At 39.9% G+C, this 15,663-nt stretch overlaps 1 protein-coding gene across 1 annotated transcript; it reads left to right on the forward strand.

The window, feature by feature from the left end:
* Positions 1-1,837: 1,837 nt before the first annotated feature.
* On the forward strand, positions 1,838-13,699 carry LOC112147438 (zonadhesin). Its single transcript, XM_024273831.2, has 30 exons — positions 1,838-1,967; positions 2,376-2,517; positions 2,613-2,665; positions 2,745-2,816; positions 2,909-3,138; positions 3,212-3,293; positions 3,421-3,809; positions 4,057-4,618; positions 4,691-4,884; positions 4,956-5,345; positions 5,483-5,769; positions 5,881-6,140; positions 6,252-6,299; positions 6,923-7,060; positions 7,128-7,384; positions 7,453-7,537; positions 7,636-7,704; positions 7,828-7,959; positions 8,027-8,283; positions 8,358-8,442; positions 8,514-8,645; positions 8,714-8,842; positions 8,989-9,245; positions 9,344-9,419; positions 9,503-11,953; positions 12,034-12,239; positions 12,314-12,461; positions 12,545-12,855; positions 12,992-13,121; positions 13,191-13,699. Exons 1-30 carry the CDS (start codon positions 1,886-1,888, stop codon positions 13,331-13,333), a joined length of 7,797 nt encoding a protein of 2,598 aa, XP_024129599.1. The 5' UTR covers positions 1,838-1,885; the 3' UTR covers positions 13,334-13,699.
* Positions 13,700-15,663: the final 1,964 nt, after the last annotated feature.

Genomic DNA, 15,663 nt, shown 5'->3' on the forward strand with positions numbered 1-15,663 from the left:
CCGGTGGTTGGGGACCACTGAGTTAGGGTACCATACTTTCATAAAATGACAGGAGTGAGAATGTGTAGCTCAGGTGTCTTCAGCTGTAGAGATTCACTCTGGCAGATTAACTCAAATACAATTTAAAAGTTCTAAAAAACCTTCAGAATTAAAGTAGTGGGTATTGTGCTCCCAGTCTATTTCTGTGGTGAATTCTATAGAGATGACTGTGTAGGACATTTAAAAGATAAATAAAAAGGAAGCAACTTCCATATTTGTACATTTTACAAACGATCTGGAAAATCTCTGTGACAAGTGGAAAGTTACTGAAGTGCTTCACTGCTGCTGGATCATTCTCCTGTCAGTTATTAATTGTGAGGAAGAATGCTGACCCCTCCTAATTACCTCAAATCCATGACCCGAAACCACTTTTCTGACAGATCTTTACTGAAAAAGGAAAGTCACCTGTAAGTCATTGGGTTGCACGATGGTGTTTATCAGCTGACTGGACTGTGTCATTTCAGACATGCTTAGTTAATTCTCTCATTATATATTTTTAATGAATTACTTGGGAACACTGTGTGGTACAAGAGAAGGCTCCACCTCACTGAAAGCTGTGTGCAAATGAGACATATATGACATTTCTCACATTTTGGGTTAACCGCAGTGTTCTATTTTTGGAACATCGTACGACCACACAACCAAACAAGGGATTAATAGCAAACATGGGTTTATTAAAAGTTAGGCATGGATCATTTGCAGTGTACTGTGACCCTTTGTAAAGCCCCATTTTTTATTGCTTCCCTTAATTCTGTAACTTCCTGTGAGGTCAAAAGTTGTGACATTTTTTTTCTGGAATACGTCACAAAGCGAATAAAAGTAAAATGTAGGCCAGCAGATTTCCAAAAATGTGATATTGTCATGTGCCACATCATCAAAACTATCAAAACTTTTTTCAACTATAATTAAAAAGAAATATGTTTTTATTAATTAAAAAGTGAAAAAAAAACCTAAGGATATTTTTTTTATCTTTACAGACTTGTCAGATTTTTCTAATGTACTCAGCACGCATCGTGTCTGAATATTGAACATTCTTAAAGATTACCTTTTATATTTTTAAATTGCAATTAGAAATCATCTATAAAAGTCAGACTTTGGTACTAACAAAGTGTTCCTCTTTGAACAACACTGATGTATCTGTATGATCACAAAGAAGCTTTCATGGTTTGGACCACCTACTCTACTGATACATTCTCCAGGAATGTGGCATTAAAGTGTTCAAACAGTTCTGCCCACAAAGTGTCTTTTCCTTATCTCTTTTTCTATTTTCTTTTTCAATCCCCGTTCTTGATCTGTGGCACGCTATCTGGCTGACCCTTCCTTAATGTTCCTTAGCAAACAAAAGCTGAAGCTGCTTTTTACAACATCTCCAGGTCACAAAGTAAACATGATTTGTGTAGTTTCATGCATTAGACGAGTTGACTCCGGGTGTCTTGGGCTTATCGTTCGAAGAAATCAGAGATTTCAGTTCCAGGAGAAAAATGAAAGACAGGCCCATTATTTATTATTAAGGGAATTAAAAAAACTGTTTTTGAGGTTTACAATAAACCATCTTAATTTTTGTTATAAATTACACTTGTGAACTAATGAAGCTTTTTTTTCTTAATTTGGTACATATTTATCCCAAACAGAGACAAAGTAAAATCATTTACTTCAAAACGTCCTTTCAAAATCATATCCACGTCTATCTTCATGTGATTTTTATTGCATTGAAAAAGAAATAAAACTTCACACACCAATAAATCAATATTTCTTATTGAAGTTTCTGCCCTTTTTAGGCAGAACTTGTGATGTAGTTTCTTCCTCCAGCCCACCTGTTTCAAATGAATGATCAAATTAGGCTTGAATGCAGCCTGGTGAGGCAGCATCTATTAAAATCAGACGTGCTCAAGCTGCAGAGCTAACCTACGGAGCCTGTCTTTGTAGGGGTGAGTTCCAAAGCTTACCGCCATCACTTACTGTTATTCTGACTAGAGGTTGTCATAAATAAAAAGAACAATATGTGGCATTTTAGACAGTTTTTTGCTTCTTCAGTAGCTTCTACTTTCTTGATTACTGACTCGTTTCATGTATTTGAATATACAGCAGCCATGAAGTGTTTTTTTTTTTATGATAAAGTAAGCCTTTTCACTAATCTACTATTGACTTTATGATGTCACCTGCCCCACACCAAGTCCAGCCCTTTTTCTAACTTAAACTTTTTTTTTTCTTCTCTCCTCCTCCCTCTGAGGTTACCTGGTTGAGGAGAATAAATGCACTTAACCTGCCTTTCTGAGAATGCCTTGACCCTGTTTAGTTGTGCATTGGCAGTTAAAGGTTAATCTTTGTTTTCTCAGGACCTCCTCATTGTGCCTTCTTCTCAAAAGCTGGTTTCAACATCATTACTGGCAACAGTTGCAGGACCAGCCTTGGATGCACAGACATGGATTTGCTGCTCATAGTAGCTTTGCTCCTAATGCAAACGAGGATTGGGAGCAGGTCTGTATTAACTTTTAAAATGTTGGCTTATTATATACCACATGTGTCTCTTAGAGCTGAGATGATGTAGGAATAATAAATCTGATCTCTTTTAGAGCTGAAAAAGACTTTATGTCAGTCACTTTACCAGGATGGCAGGCGACTTCAGGTACTGGCATAGTTTAATAAAGTATACTTGATGCATGTGTTGCCCCACCTTAATGTATTTGATATCTTTTCCCCTTTAGATTATGTTACTCAGTGCTTTGACAAAAGACATGGGGCTGTGGTTTGCGACTGGACAAAAAGCCAAAAACCTGGTACAGAAACATTCATTTTCCTATGAAACTACCAAAATATTCATATATTTTAACACTAAAGTTTGTTTCCATAAATGATGTTTCTCTTTCAGCTCTAAATGGTTCATCTGTGAATATTTTGGAGAGTCCTTCACTGGGCATTGAGGGAAAGGCCTGTTTGGAGTTCTGGTTTCTGGTTCCAGTTGCAGCTACTGGGTCTGAGGTTACAGTTCAGCTGAAAAGCAATAGTAGTTTGGAGAAAATTTGGGTCTCCCCTATGCTGCATAGAAATGCATGGAGGCAAATATTGGTTGACATGAATGTCACTGAAAAAGACACTCAGGTAAACTTGTATCTTGTGAAAGATTAATTTATTTTGCCACTTAGGTTCTAAGTGTTAAATGACTTAATCTTAGGTTGTATTTGAAGCCATCCAACCAGTCTCCATACAGGATCAAACCACTTTGAGACAAATGGGGGTGAGAAGAGGTTCATGTGGTAAGTTGATTTTTGTTTGCTGAAAGTCAGCTTTATCAGGTTGAAATGAAATTGAACTTCTGGTATTTCATCTCCTTATACCCATATTGTTAAAATTTGCTTGTAACTTAACCAATTTTTCTTACAGGAAACCAGTGTGACTCAGACACAGACTTGTGGCCTGATTACAATACTCATTGCCTGTGTTCTGTTGGCACGCTCTTGTGCTTTCCATCAAACTGCCCCAAAGGCCAAATCTGTGGATTTCAAACAGGATCCGATAGGTTTTTCACATCAGGGATTTGCACGATACGTGATCACTCAGAGTACAGCACCTTTGACGGCGTGATGTTCCGGTCCATGGCCCCTTGCAACTATGTGCTGACTAAGTCTTGCACAGAACACATGGAGAAGTTCAGTGTTGAGGTGGTCAATGGGCAGAGTGGCAATTCATCAACACCAATGGTCAAGGAGATTGTTATAACTTTAGGAAACATCAAGGTGTCCCTGATGGAAAGCCAGAGGGACAAAGTTGTGGTGAGTTTGTATTAATGCAACTATATTTAGACTTGAATATACTAGAGCAAGGTAAAACCCTAGTCATTTTGTTTGGCCATAAACACATTTCTTACCAGACTTGAAGTATTTAATATGAATTTGGTATTTTAGCCATCTTGGCATAGTTGGGACATGCATGACTGAATCAATGGCCTATGACTATCAGATGTTTTTGTACCACGATCATAAATTAAGTTGATATTCCAATGCTGTTTCTTGTGTTTAGGTGAATGGTGTCTGGAAGAGCCTTCCCCTCAGTAACACAAGCATCAATTTCCAAATCCAAAGCAACTCTGCTGCTACAGTACTGGAAGCAAGTTTTGGCCTGTGGGTTTCCTACGACCATGCTGGAGCAGTCAGTGTTGTCCTGCCATCAAATTTCTCTGAAGTGTGTGGACTGTGTGGCAACTTCAATCACATCCACAGAGATGACTTCCTCATGGCTAATGGTACAATGGCTGAAAATGTCATGGCTTTAACGGAGAGTTGGCAGACTGAAGAAAATAACTCTTCCTGTGAAAGTACTTTGGTGTCTCCAAAGTGTGACCCACTGGAGGAGGAAGAATATGCCAGTGAAATGTACTGTGGAATACTTTTCTCTGGTGGTGGGCCTTTTGCTAACTGCTCATCAGTTGTAAAAGCAGACAGCTACTTCAGGACCTGTGTCTCGAACCTGTGCTCTGCTCATGGTGACCAAGCGGTGCTGTGTGAGACATTACAAGTCTATGCCACTGTTTGCCAGGAAGCTGGAGCTTCTCTCCCCATGTGGAGGAATTTGGTGTCTTGTCGTAAGTTGTGTGATTCTGGATTATGGAAATGGTGAGACTGCAATTTCTAATGTCATTTGATCTCTCTTCCAGCCCTGAAATGTGGCAGTAACAGTCACTACAATGCCTGTGCTGATGGTTGTCCAAACACATGCTTCAGTCAGAATAAAACTAGCTGTGGAAGCTGTGAGCAAAGGTGCGAGTGTGATGCTGGCTTCAAACTCAGCGGCGATAAGTGCACACCAGCTGAAGACTGTGGCTGCCTGTACGATGGAAAATACTATGAGGTATGAAAACGAGTGGGGAAATGTTTAGGTTGTACCAATTTTTTGTTAACTTTTCTTTACTTCTTTGCTAGAAAGGAGAGCAGTTTGTGGGGGAAAACTGCATGCAACAGTGCCAATGCAAGGGTAATGATGTCCTGGAATGCACAAAGATGCAGTGTTCTAACAACGAAGTATGTACACAAATGGATGGAGTCCGAGGCTGCTCCCCTTTCAAACAAACAACCTGCACTGTGTATGGTGATTCCCATTATATCACCTTTGACAACTTGGCCTATGACTTCCAAGGAGGCTGCAGTTACATACTGACCACAACATGCGGTGACACGCAATCCGTGCACTTTACTGTGATTGGCCATACTGTGAATCATCCCCTTCAAAACGGCACCAGGTCAAACCTTGACAGCGTCTCTCTTCAAGTTGATGACCTGAAGTGTACCTTGAATCAAAGTGGCGAGGTCTATGTAAGTAAACAAGATGAAACATAATTGAAAGAATTCATTAAAGCAGTTTCCTTGGCTTACCACTATAAAATTGGTGGCTACCACAAATGCAGAATTAAAGGCTCACACTTTCTTGTAAATATATATTTTCTCTCTAGGTACATGACAACCTTATCAAACTTCCACACTCTGTCAATGGTACATATGGAGCAGTGTGGATCTATACGGAGGAAGATCACATCATCTTGAAGGCATCCTTTGGTTTAAAAGTCATTATTGATGGGCAGGGCAGGCTATTCCTGCAGGTGGATGAGCACTACAAGTATAATCTCTGTGGTCTGTGCGGAACTTACTCTGGATTGCAAAGTGATGACTACTATATGCCAGGGGGGCAGGTTGCCATTGAAGCGTCTGAATTTGGAAACAGTTGGCGAGTGCATAATGAGTAAGTAGTTTAATCCTCCAAAACTGACTCGAAGGAAAAAATCCCTTTCTTGCTGCATTGAACACTTGTATCTGACAAATATTAAGAGAATAATGTGTAAATATTCCTTAGGTGCATTGCGGCTCCTTCTCACCCCAGACAATGTGATGGTGAGAACATTGCTTACATGGAGTGTTCCATGCTGTTAAAGGATGAGTTTTCTGCCTGCCATGAGCATGTACACCCAAGTATCTACCTCAATAGTTGTGTTTATGACTACTGCGCTACAAGTGGTGACCAGCGCACATTATGCGACTCTCTGAAGTCGTATGCTGCAGCATGCCAGCTTGCAGGGGTGAAGCTTCCAAACTGGGAGCCTGGAACAGCCTGTGGTAAGTCAACTGAGATGTTAAACTTCATATTTTAAGCTCAATGAAAATTAAATGCACTCAAATAGTCTTGTAACTATTTAAGTTCATTAACTTGGTGTACTTTATTTACAGATGAACTTCTAACTCCAACTTCAAGCCCTTCAACTCCACAACAAACTAGTAAGATTAATTTTATTTGAGATGAATGATTCCTTTCTACTCTACCACCATAGTTTTCAGTATTTTTAGACTGAATGAAGGGCAAAATTAAATGATAAATGGCATACCTACAGAGTTTTTCTACTTAAATGGTCCAAAGTGTCATTCACCCATGTGCACACACAATGGAAAAACTGTTCCAAATTAAAGAGTCCACTATGCAACTTTATCAGCAGCATCTTTCTAACATTACAGCCCTGTCACTTTATTATGGAGAGCAAGCTTGATGCATGGGATTAATTTCTCACACAATTCATATTTCATGCAAGTTTTGTCTGTAATACACTTTATATATGCCTGTCTAGAGATTCTCAATATACTTGTCTGGGTTATAGTTTAACTATTGTTTCCAGCCAGAGCAGACGCCTAAATAAGATGGCTGGATGTAGGAAAGATTTGAATGAGTCAGATGACTGGGAAATGTCTTGTTTTCTTAAATGAAATGGTCTAGAATCAAATGAGGGAAAACCTAATTTTGTTTGGCCTATTTTTTTTTTTTCCAGTTAAAACACCTCAGATTGGGGACCACTGAGCATTTTAAGTCTAAAGTGGGACATTTTTTATTTCTTTTGTCTCTCCCATAGTCTGTCCAATGAACTGTAATTTCGATGAAAATCTTTGTGGATGGGAACAAGTAATCCAGGACAGTTGTGATTGGACAAGACATTCTGGCCCAACACACTCAAATCTAACTGGTCCAAACCAAGATCACACCTCTGGAGGTAAATGTGAGTAAACTCAGTATCAAGTTTTTAAAATGTTTCACAGCAACTTCAACTCTTCCTGCAGGTGGTTTCTACTTGTACCTTGAGACTAGTGGCGTCTCTCAGGGGACCTCTGCACGTTTGCTGAGCTCGCTGTGTTTCAATAGTGGCCCCCTCTGCTTGAACTTCTGGTACTACTTGTATGGCTCGGCTGTTGGCATGTCCCTTAACATCTACCTGCTGAGAGACAACAAAGCAGTCAAGCTTTGGTCTGTGGTTAACAACCAGGGACCAAAATGGCATCTGGGAAGTGTTGATCTCAGGATTTCTGGCTCTTTTCAAGTAAGGTTAACTACACGAAATCAGATACTTGAGGAAACTTGTGCCTAACCATTTTTGTTTGTTCTTAGATTATTATTGAAGGAGTCAGAGGTTCTTCTGATCAGTCAGATGTGGCACTGGATGACATCTCAATAAGTCTTGGCACATGCTCAGGTGACTGACTTCTCTCATAGTTGCATGAAATGAAAATGTTGGCCAGATTAGACTTTTCATCCCTCATAAGACTTCTAATCTAATTTGCTTTATTTTAGAAGTAACTTCAAGGCTTACAGATGAAACTGCTCAATCAACAACTCCAGACATTAGACCATCATATCCAAGTAAGTGTGGTAAAATAGTGTGTTTTTGGGAGGGGTTGTGTAGCTTCTGTATAAAGTTGCATGAGTGAGTGGTGTTAATTTCAAAATGATGAAACTGCACTTAAAGATCATGTCTTTGTTTAGTTTGCAGTGTCAACTGTAGCTTTGATGGCAGTCTATGTAGTTGGAGTAAGACGGCCACAGATTCTCTTGACTGGACATGGAACAATTACGCTCCCACTCAGATCATCGGCGGCACTTCTGATCCCACAAGTGGTAATGGAATGAGTGTAACAGTTTGAAATGTCTGAAGTGAATGTAATACTGGATCTCTTTTCTGTAGGTGGAAGTTATCTCTGTATTGAGGCTAAAGGCGTGGTACATGGCAACGCAGCTCGTCTCATTAGTCCAGAGTGTTCTGCCATTGGACCTCACTGCCTACAATTTTGGTACCGCATGCATGGGTCGGCTGATCCAATGGGCCTCGATGTTTATTTGCTCCAGAACCAAGCAACTGAGACAGTTTGGTGGAAAAGACACGACCAAGGCAATATGTGGCATTTGGCTCAAGTGGACTTCTATGCTACAACAATGTTCCAGGTAACGTCCAGACTTATCTGAAGACCCATTTCCTTGTTTCCCATTTATGTACAAAGTTCTAATCAATGTTTCAGATACTCATTGAAGGGCAAAAGGAATTCAATGATCAGTCGGTTGTGGCAATAGATGAAGTCAATCTGCTTCATCTTCCATGCTCTGGTAATGACTTGAAACATTTCTTCGGCTCTTGCTTAAATGTTTGTGAAAAATCTTGAACCATTTTATTTCAGACTTGGGTATGGCCATTGAGGTCCTTCCTGTGGGATACTCTAATCCAACCGTACCACAGAGTGCACCTTCACTAACACTGTCTCCAATGCACAAATCCCCTACAAAAGAAGTGACCACACATCCAGCTGATGGTAATGTCACTGAAGGTATCTGAGCAAAAATTACTTGATATTTAATTCTGATTAAAATACTCTCTCAGGATGTCAGTTGAACTGCGACTTTGAGCAAGATTTATGCCAGTGGACTCAACAGCTTGACATATTTGATTGGAAGAGGCACAGTGGCTCCACTCAAACTACTGTTCCAGCTTCATATAGCTCAAAACCAGGTAATTGGCCTTAACTCAACACTACACCTTAGACATAAAATTCAACTCTTGGTCATAGCTTAATCTTTCAACTTGTCATATTTCTGCAGTAGAACTACAGATCTAAGAAATTTGCTAAAAAATAAAGTACTCTTGTCTTCAACTAGGTGGCCACTACATTTACATTGAAGCAAAGAGTGTGCCATTTGGAGAAACTGCTCGTCTTATTAGTTCAGAATGTTCTGCCACTGGACCACATTGTCTGCAATTCTGGTACTTGATGGACAATTCAGCTGGGGAAGTTGGGCTTGATGTATACTTGCTCAAGGATGGAAACACTGATGTGATATGGAGGAAGAGGGAGGGACAAGGCATTGTGTGGCATCTGGGTCAAGTGAACTTTATAACAACTGGAACATTTCAGGTGAGTGATCAATTGTTTTGATTTTAAAATAAGTAATGCAGTAACATGTATTCAAGTAATTGCTAAATATTAAAATACCTATACCTTTTTTGTTCTAGATAATCATTGAAGGCAGAGGTTCAGATCAGTCGGTGGCCATTGATGACGTCGCTCTCCGTAGTGGGTTCTGTACAGGTAAAGTTTTGAAATCTGGGTAATGCTAAACTGTAGCATGCCAACAATTTAATTGCTTTGTTTTTTGTATTTTAATCTTTCAGATTTGAATGAACAATCTGTGCAATCCCTACATCATGTCATGCAAAGTGCTGGCCCACCTCAAGTAAGCATTGCTGGGATGCCAAAACAACCCCACAATTCTGCTGTGACGCTTGGAACATCAAAAACTGCAATTCATCATTATCAACTTCAGCAAACGGTAGAGTTACAGTTGACGCCAAGACCCCAAATTGCACAGACTCAACCTCCAACCACAAAGTGTAATGAAACTGCCGTCCCACATCAACCAACAACTGAACCAAAGTCTACAACGAAGCACAGACCTGAAATGACTGTTCAACAAACTGTAATCACAAAGGGTAATGCAACAATATCCCTACAGCAACCTGTGATGCCAAATCCTAAAGCTACACCAAAAACCACTGCTCAACAACCTCAAATATATTCCAACAATGTAACTGCACCTTCAACTACCCCACCTCCATCTAATCATGGTAATGCACCACCAGCTACAGCAACAACTCCCCCACAGCCTGTGACCAAAGGGGGTCAACCAACAGTAATCCCACAGCAACCTACAACTCCCAAGCCAGAATCTAAACCTCAAATTTCAGTTAAACAACCTCTTTCCAATCGTAGCAATACGCCAGTTGCCCCACAGCTACCTTCGATCTCTCCACCACAAGCTACAGCAGCAACTCCCCCACAGCCTTCGACTACAATGGGTAATCCAACGGCAATCCCGACGCAACCTACAACTCCCAAGCCAGGGTCTACACCTCTGATCTCAGTTAAACAACCTCTGTCCAATCGTAGCAATACGCCCGTTGCCCCACAGCTACCTTCAACCTCTCCATCACCAGCTACAGGAACAACTCCTTCACAGCCTTTGACTACAATGGGTAATCCAACGGCAATCCCACAGCAACCTACAACTCCCAAGCCAGGGTCTACACCTCTGATCTCAGTTAAACAACCTCTGTCCAATCGTAGCAATACGCCCGTTGCCCCACAGCTACCTTCGATCTCTCCACCACAAGCTACAGCAGCAACTCCTTCACAGCCTTCGACTACAATGGGTAATCCAACGGCAATCCCGACGCAACCTACAACTTCCAAGAAAGGGGATACACATCTGATCTCAGTTCAGCAACCTCTGTCTAATCGCAGCTTTACACCAGTTGTTCCACAGCTGCCTTCAATATCTCCAGCAACAACTCCCCCACAGCCTGTGACCACAATGGGTAATCCAACAGCAATCCCACAGAAATCCACAACTCCCAAGCCAGAATCTACTCCTCAAATTTCAGTTAAACAACCTCTGTCCAATCGCAGCAATACACCAGCTCTTCCACAGCTGCCTTCTTCTGCACCAGAAACTACAACTGGACAAGTTGTAACCACTGCCAGTAATGCAACTGTAGCCCCACAACAATTTACAACATCTGCCCATGTTTCCACAACTGGAAATCTTCCTACAACTTCTACACCACAATCTTCAGCTGTATTGAGAACCACTGCTAATCCACAACCTCTCAATGCTACAGCTCTTCCACATCTACAATCAACAGCAACTCCACCAGAATCCACAACTGTAACTCAACAAAATGAAACTGTTCCACTACCTCTACCCACACAGGCTAATGAGAAAGTGACTCCCATTACAGATGTACCAAAATCTACTATTGGAACCCAACCTCAAACTAGAGCTGGGCCACAGTCCGTTACAACAGCACCCCAGCTGTCTATGACAATGGCAAAACCAGAATCTACAACAAGAGCTCATTCTCAAATCACAGCCAGACCACAACCTGGGACCACAAGACCTAATACAACCACACAGCTGTATACTTTCGCTACATCAGAATCTACAACTGGAACCCCATCTTATACCACAGCAAACCTTAATGCAACAGCAGCACCACAGATGTATTCTACAGTAATTTTCGAATCTACAACTGGAACCCCATCTTATACCACAACTGAAACGCAAACTGCAAACCCTGCCAGTGCAACACCCTCACAGCTGTATGCTACATCTACTTCAGAATCAGTAACTGGAACTCCAACTTATACCACACCTAAGCCACAAACAACTAATGTTGGCGAAGCAACAGTTGTCCCACAGTTCTCAATGACAAAACCACAATTTACAACTTTACCTCCAACCACTGCTGAGCCACAACCTGCAACCACCAAGGGTACTACTGTCTATCAGGAGTTGACTACGTTAACAGCATTGAAATTCACAACTGAAACTCCATCGCCAACTACAGCCAGGCCTGAACCTTCAACTGCACACAGTAATGCAACAACCCCACAGCTACCCTCTACAACTACACCAGCTGCTACAACACCTGGGCTAAAACCTGTAACTTCTGCACACATTAATGAAACGATGACACCTCATCTAACAGCAACAGCTAAACCCAAACCTCAACTGCAAACTGTTTTTATACCCCAAAGTAAAACAACCCAACAAACATCAAAAGGTAATGGGCATTTTTATCTTTACTTGCATGGTAGAATTTTACAATTTCTCTTTGTCAATGAATCTTGTCTTCTTCTTTAGCTCCAACTTGTGCAAAGCACAGCCATTACGCTACTTGCATCCCACCATGCAGTCCAACTTGCACACATCTCAATGGATCACCAGGCTGCAGGGAAAAGAAATGCATCTCAGGATGTGTCTGTGATGATGGTTTTGTACAGGATGAACACGGTTGTGTTCCTGTACAGAAGTGTGGATGTCAGGACACAAATGGCTTCAGACACAAGGTAAGCTTTCAAAACATTAAGACCTCTCAATTTAAGATCATATTGTTCTTTAATCTGATTATATCTCTCTTCAGTTCAATGAAGTGTGGTATACCAATCACTGCAGTCAGAAATGTGAATGTGAAGATGAGGATGGTACTGGGAAAATGGTTTGTGACTATGAGGAATGCGAGGATGCCATTTGCCTTCCAAATGAGATGGGCTATTTCTGCCAGTCTACAGGTGTTGTATAGAACTTAATGTATTGTAACTGTACTAAATCTGAAGTTTCTAAATGTCCTTTTTTTTTCTTTTTTAAAAAACAGGTTTTAGTGAGTGCACCATCCAGGGAGATCCTGAATACAGGACATTTGATGGAATGAAGCATGGCTTTGAGGGGAAACGCTCTTATGTGCTTGTTAGGACAAAAAGCCTGCCTAAAAACATTCCTCAAATTTATATTGAGATAATAAATTCATGCACTATTGATAGTCAAAGTGATGGTGACGATGATGATAGCAGCAGTAGTGAAGAAGATGGCAGCAGTGATGGTGACTCTGAGCTTCAGAAAATGCAACAAGTCAAGATTCAAGTGTACAACCATACTGTGGAGTTGAAGAAGAATCGAAAAGTATTTGTAAGTATGAGATTATTTTGTTCTCTTTAAATGGCATCTTGGTAAAAGTTGAATGTCAATAGACTGTCTTGAGTGATTACAGGACCAGCTTTATAGACATATTTTTCTTTTTTACACCGATACTGTCTGTTTGCAGGTGGATGGAAGTGGGGCTAAAACTCCTGTGTCACCAACCAGTGGTCTCACCATCCAGGAGCATTCTTCTAGAGTCTTCTTGAAGACGGATTTTGGTCTCTCAGTGGAATTCAATGGACACTGCAAAACGGGTACTTTCTTCTTTTATCTGTAAATATTTTTACCCCACCCTTCAACTCATTTTTTTTTTTTCTTTTCAGAAATTACTTTGCCAACCATATACAGAAAAAAAGTTGAAGGCCTGTGTGGAAACTTTGATGGCAGAAAGTGGAATGACAAGGTAAAGCCAGATGGATCTACAGCAAAGAGCATTGAAGAGTTTGGTGAAAGCTGGAGAGTTTAAGTTTTCAGAGGGAATAAAGTGAGGCATAATAAAATAACATTTCTGGCCCCTAGCTTCATGGAGGTTTACAAATTGCTTGTTCTGATGACTACATCTTGTGCTGGAATTAAACGAAAGTTGTGACTCATAACTGAAGATGTTGTGACGGTTATTTACTTCCTGTTAGTGTCACAGTAAGATCTTTGTTAAACCTATGGGTTTATTTTTCCCAAAAAGGTTTCAAAAGCTTTAAAGTTACTTAAACTACTTCTGTGCCAGCTTCAATAACTGGAGCGTTTCCTACAATTTACTCTTGTATAGTTGGCTCTTTAAGTGTACAAAGCTTTGTTTTGTAAATCTACTGTGACCTGATGTGTGTTGTTGAAATGGAAATAAAATTGAAGGAAAATTAAAACAACTGTTTGGTTTTTTTTTGCTTTTTTTTATTTTATTATGGTGGGGGACATGCCATGTAAAGTAGTTAAAATCAGAAAAGGAGCTAGAAACTTAAACTGAATATTCTTGACTTTAAAGAAAATGTTTTGCTTGGCTGTCAAAATTAGCAGAATTGCACTAAAGCCTGCAAGCTGTGCTTTTTGCTGATCTTTTAGTAGTTTAAATTTTGAAAAGTTAAGTTGTATTATCTGAATACATTAAAACTGGCTTTGTGCCGAATAGTGGACATGTTAAGTTTTCAATAATCTTGATGGAACACCTGTATTTTTGCAAATCTAGCTACATCGGCATAGCACTCGAATTAAAAACGTTGACATGTTTTTGTAGCATGTTACTTGGAAAGGGCTTGTATGAAATTTACAATTAAAATGGTTTCTGAGCATTAATTTAAATCTCATTGGATCTGAAAACTGGTTGCTAGAAAAACCTGGGGCTAATGATGCATCGTCTGACTGGGCTTCCAAAGTCACTCTTAACATTCTGCTTTTCTGCCTCCTTGCATTAATTTTCCTCATCCAAGCTGGCCTCTGACTCAAAACTGTACAGCTGGATTAGCAAAATTGGTCGCTGTTATTTTTACACGGCGTAAGCTAGATTGAAGCTATAAGCTTGCATGTGAGGGCAAGGAGTTTCCAGCGGCAAAAAAAAGGACAACAGTCTCGCCCACATCTAATGAGCTGCTGCTGCTGGGCATAAAAATATATTTTTTTATAAATGAAGGCCGTTTGATTTTTGGCTTAAAAATATAGCTTAATAAAAAAAAGGATACAGGGAACAGATTTGCAAAAAAATACATATGGTAGGAGTGGGACTTCAAATTGAAGGAAGGCAATTCTTCAAGACGGTAAACTGGAAATGCAAAAACTTCTGTAAACTGATATGTAGTCGGTGTGTTCAAACAGACAATGAGGTGATTGAGTATATACTTCTGTGCATGTCTCTGAAACCATTTAAAGCACCAACCCCATCATGGATAAGTTTGTGCAAAACATTGTTCTCCTGTTTTCACTGTCCTGCCTCGATGGTGAGTAAAATGCCTATTATATTGTAAAACTGGCTCCCTAATGCAATTGATCTTTGAACGCTTTAATGTCAAATATTATTTTTAGGGTTGTGAATTAAAAAAAAAAAAAAATTGGCTAGCATAAGTTGAAATGCAGAATAGATTTAAAGTTTTTATACCACTAAGATTTTAAGAACGTTCTTCATGATATGCCTTCATAACCCTTTCATATTAAGGGAATCTTTATAGAAAACCTAGATGAATACAATAGAAAATATTATCAAAATTTATAATATACTGACTAAACTATTAAAGCCCTAAATGCTCCAGAGTTTGAAAATTAAATTGATTAATTTTGCAAATCTAGCTACATCGGCATAGGAAAGTAAGATTTTTGTTTGTTGTGTGACCACATCAGATGAAATATAATTGTAATCCTTTTGCCACATTTTACACAACACTCACTGAGGTTTTCTGACACAAAGTCAGCGGCTGGTACATGTTTGAGGAGCAGGTGTAGCCCTCTGCATCAAGAAAAAATGACTCACAGCAACAATAGACAAAGCCTGTTTTTCATGGTAGCTTTCCAAATAATTATTCTACCATTGTGCATTGTTTCTGTTTAAGCTCACGAGGCGGCTGTAATTACAAGACAAACAGGTAACATTCACAAAATCTGGCTGCCTTTTGATTTTCTGCAACCAGCTGAGTCTGTTCCCACTGCAACTAAACTGTCCTAACTTCCAGATTATCTCTGAAATGTCTAAATCTTCCACTAATCTAACTAATCACCATTAGAATTGTATGCGTCTCAACCTTAAATAAGAAAGTCTAAACATGCTCAGTGAGTTTGATGAATGTTGCAGGCTGTGCTGGTCCACCACAGCTGTGC

This window comes from Oryzias melastigma, linkage group LG17 (genome assembly GCF_002922805.2).
Source record: "Oryzias melastigma strain HK-1 linkage group LG17, ASM292280v2, whole genome shotgun sequence".
Lineage (NCBI taxonomy): Eukaryota > Metazoa > Chordata > Actinopteri > Beloniformes > Adrianichthyidae > Oryzias > Oryzias melastigma.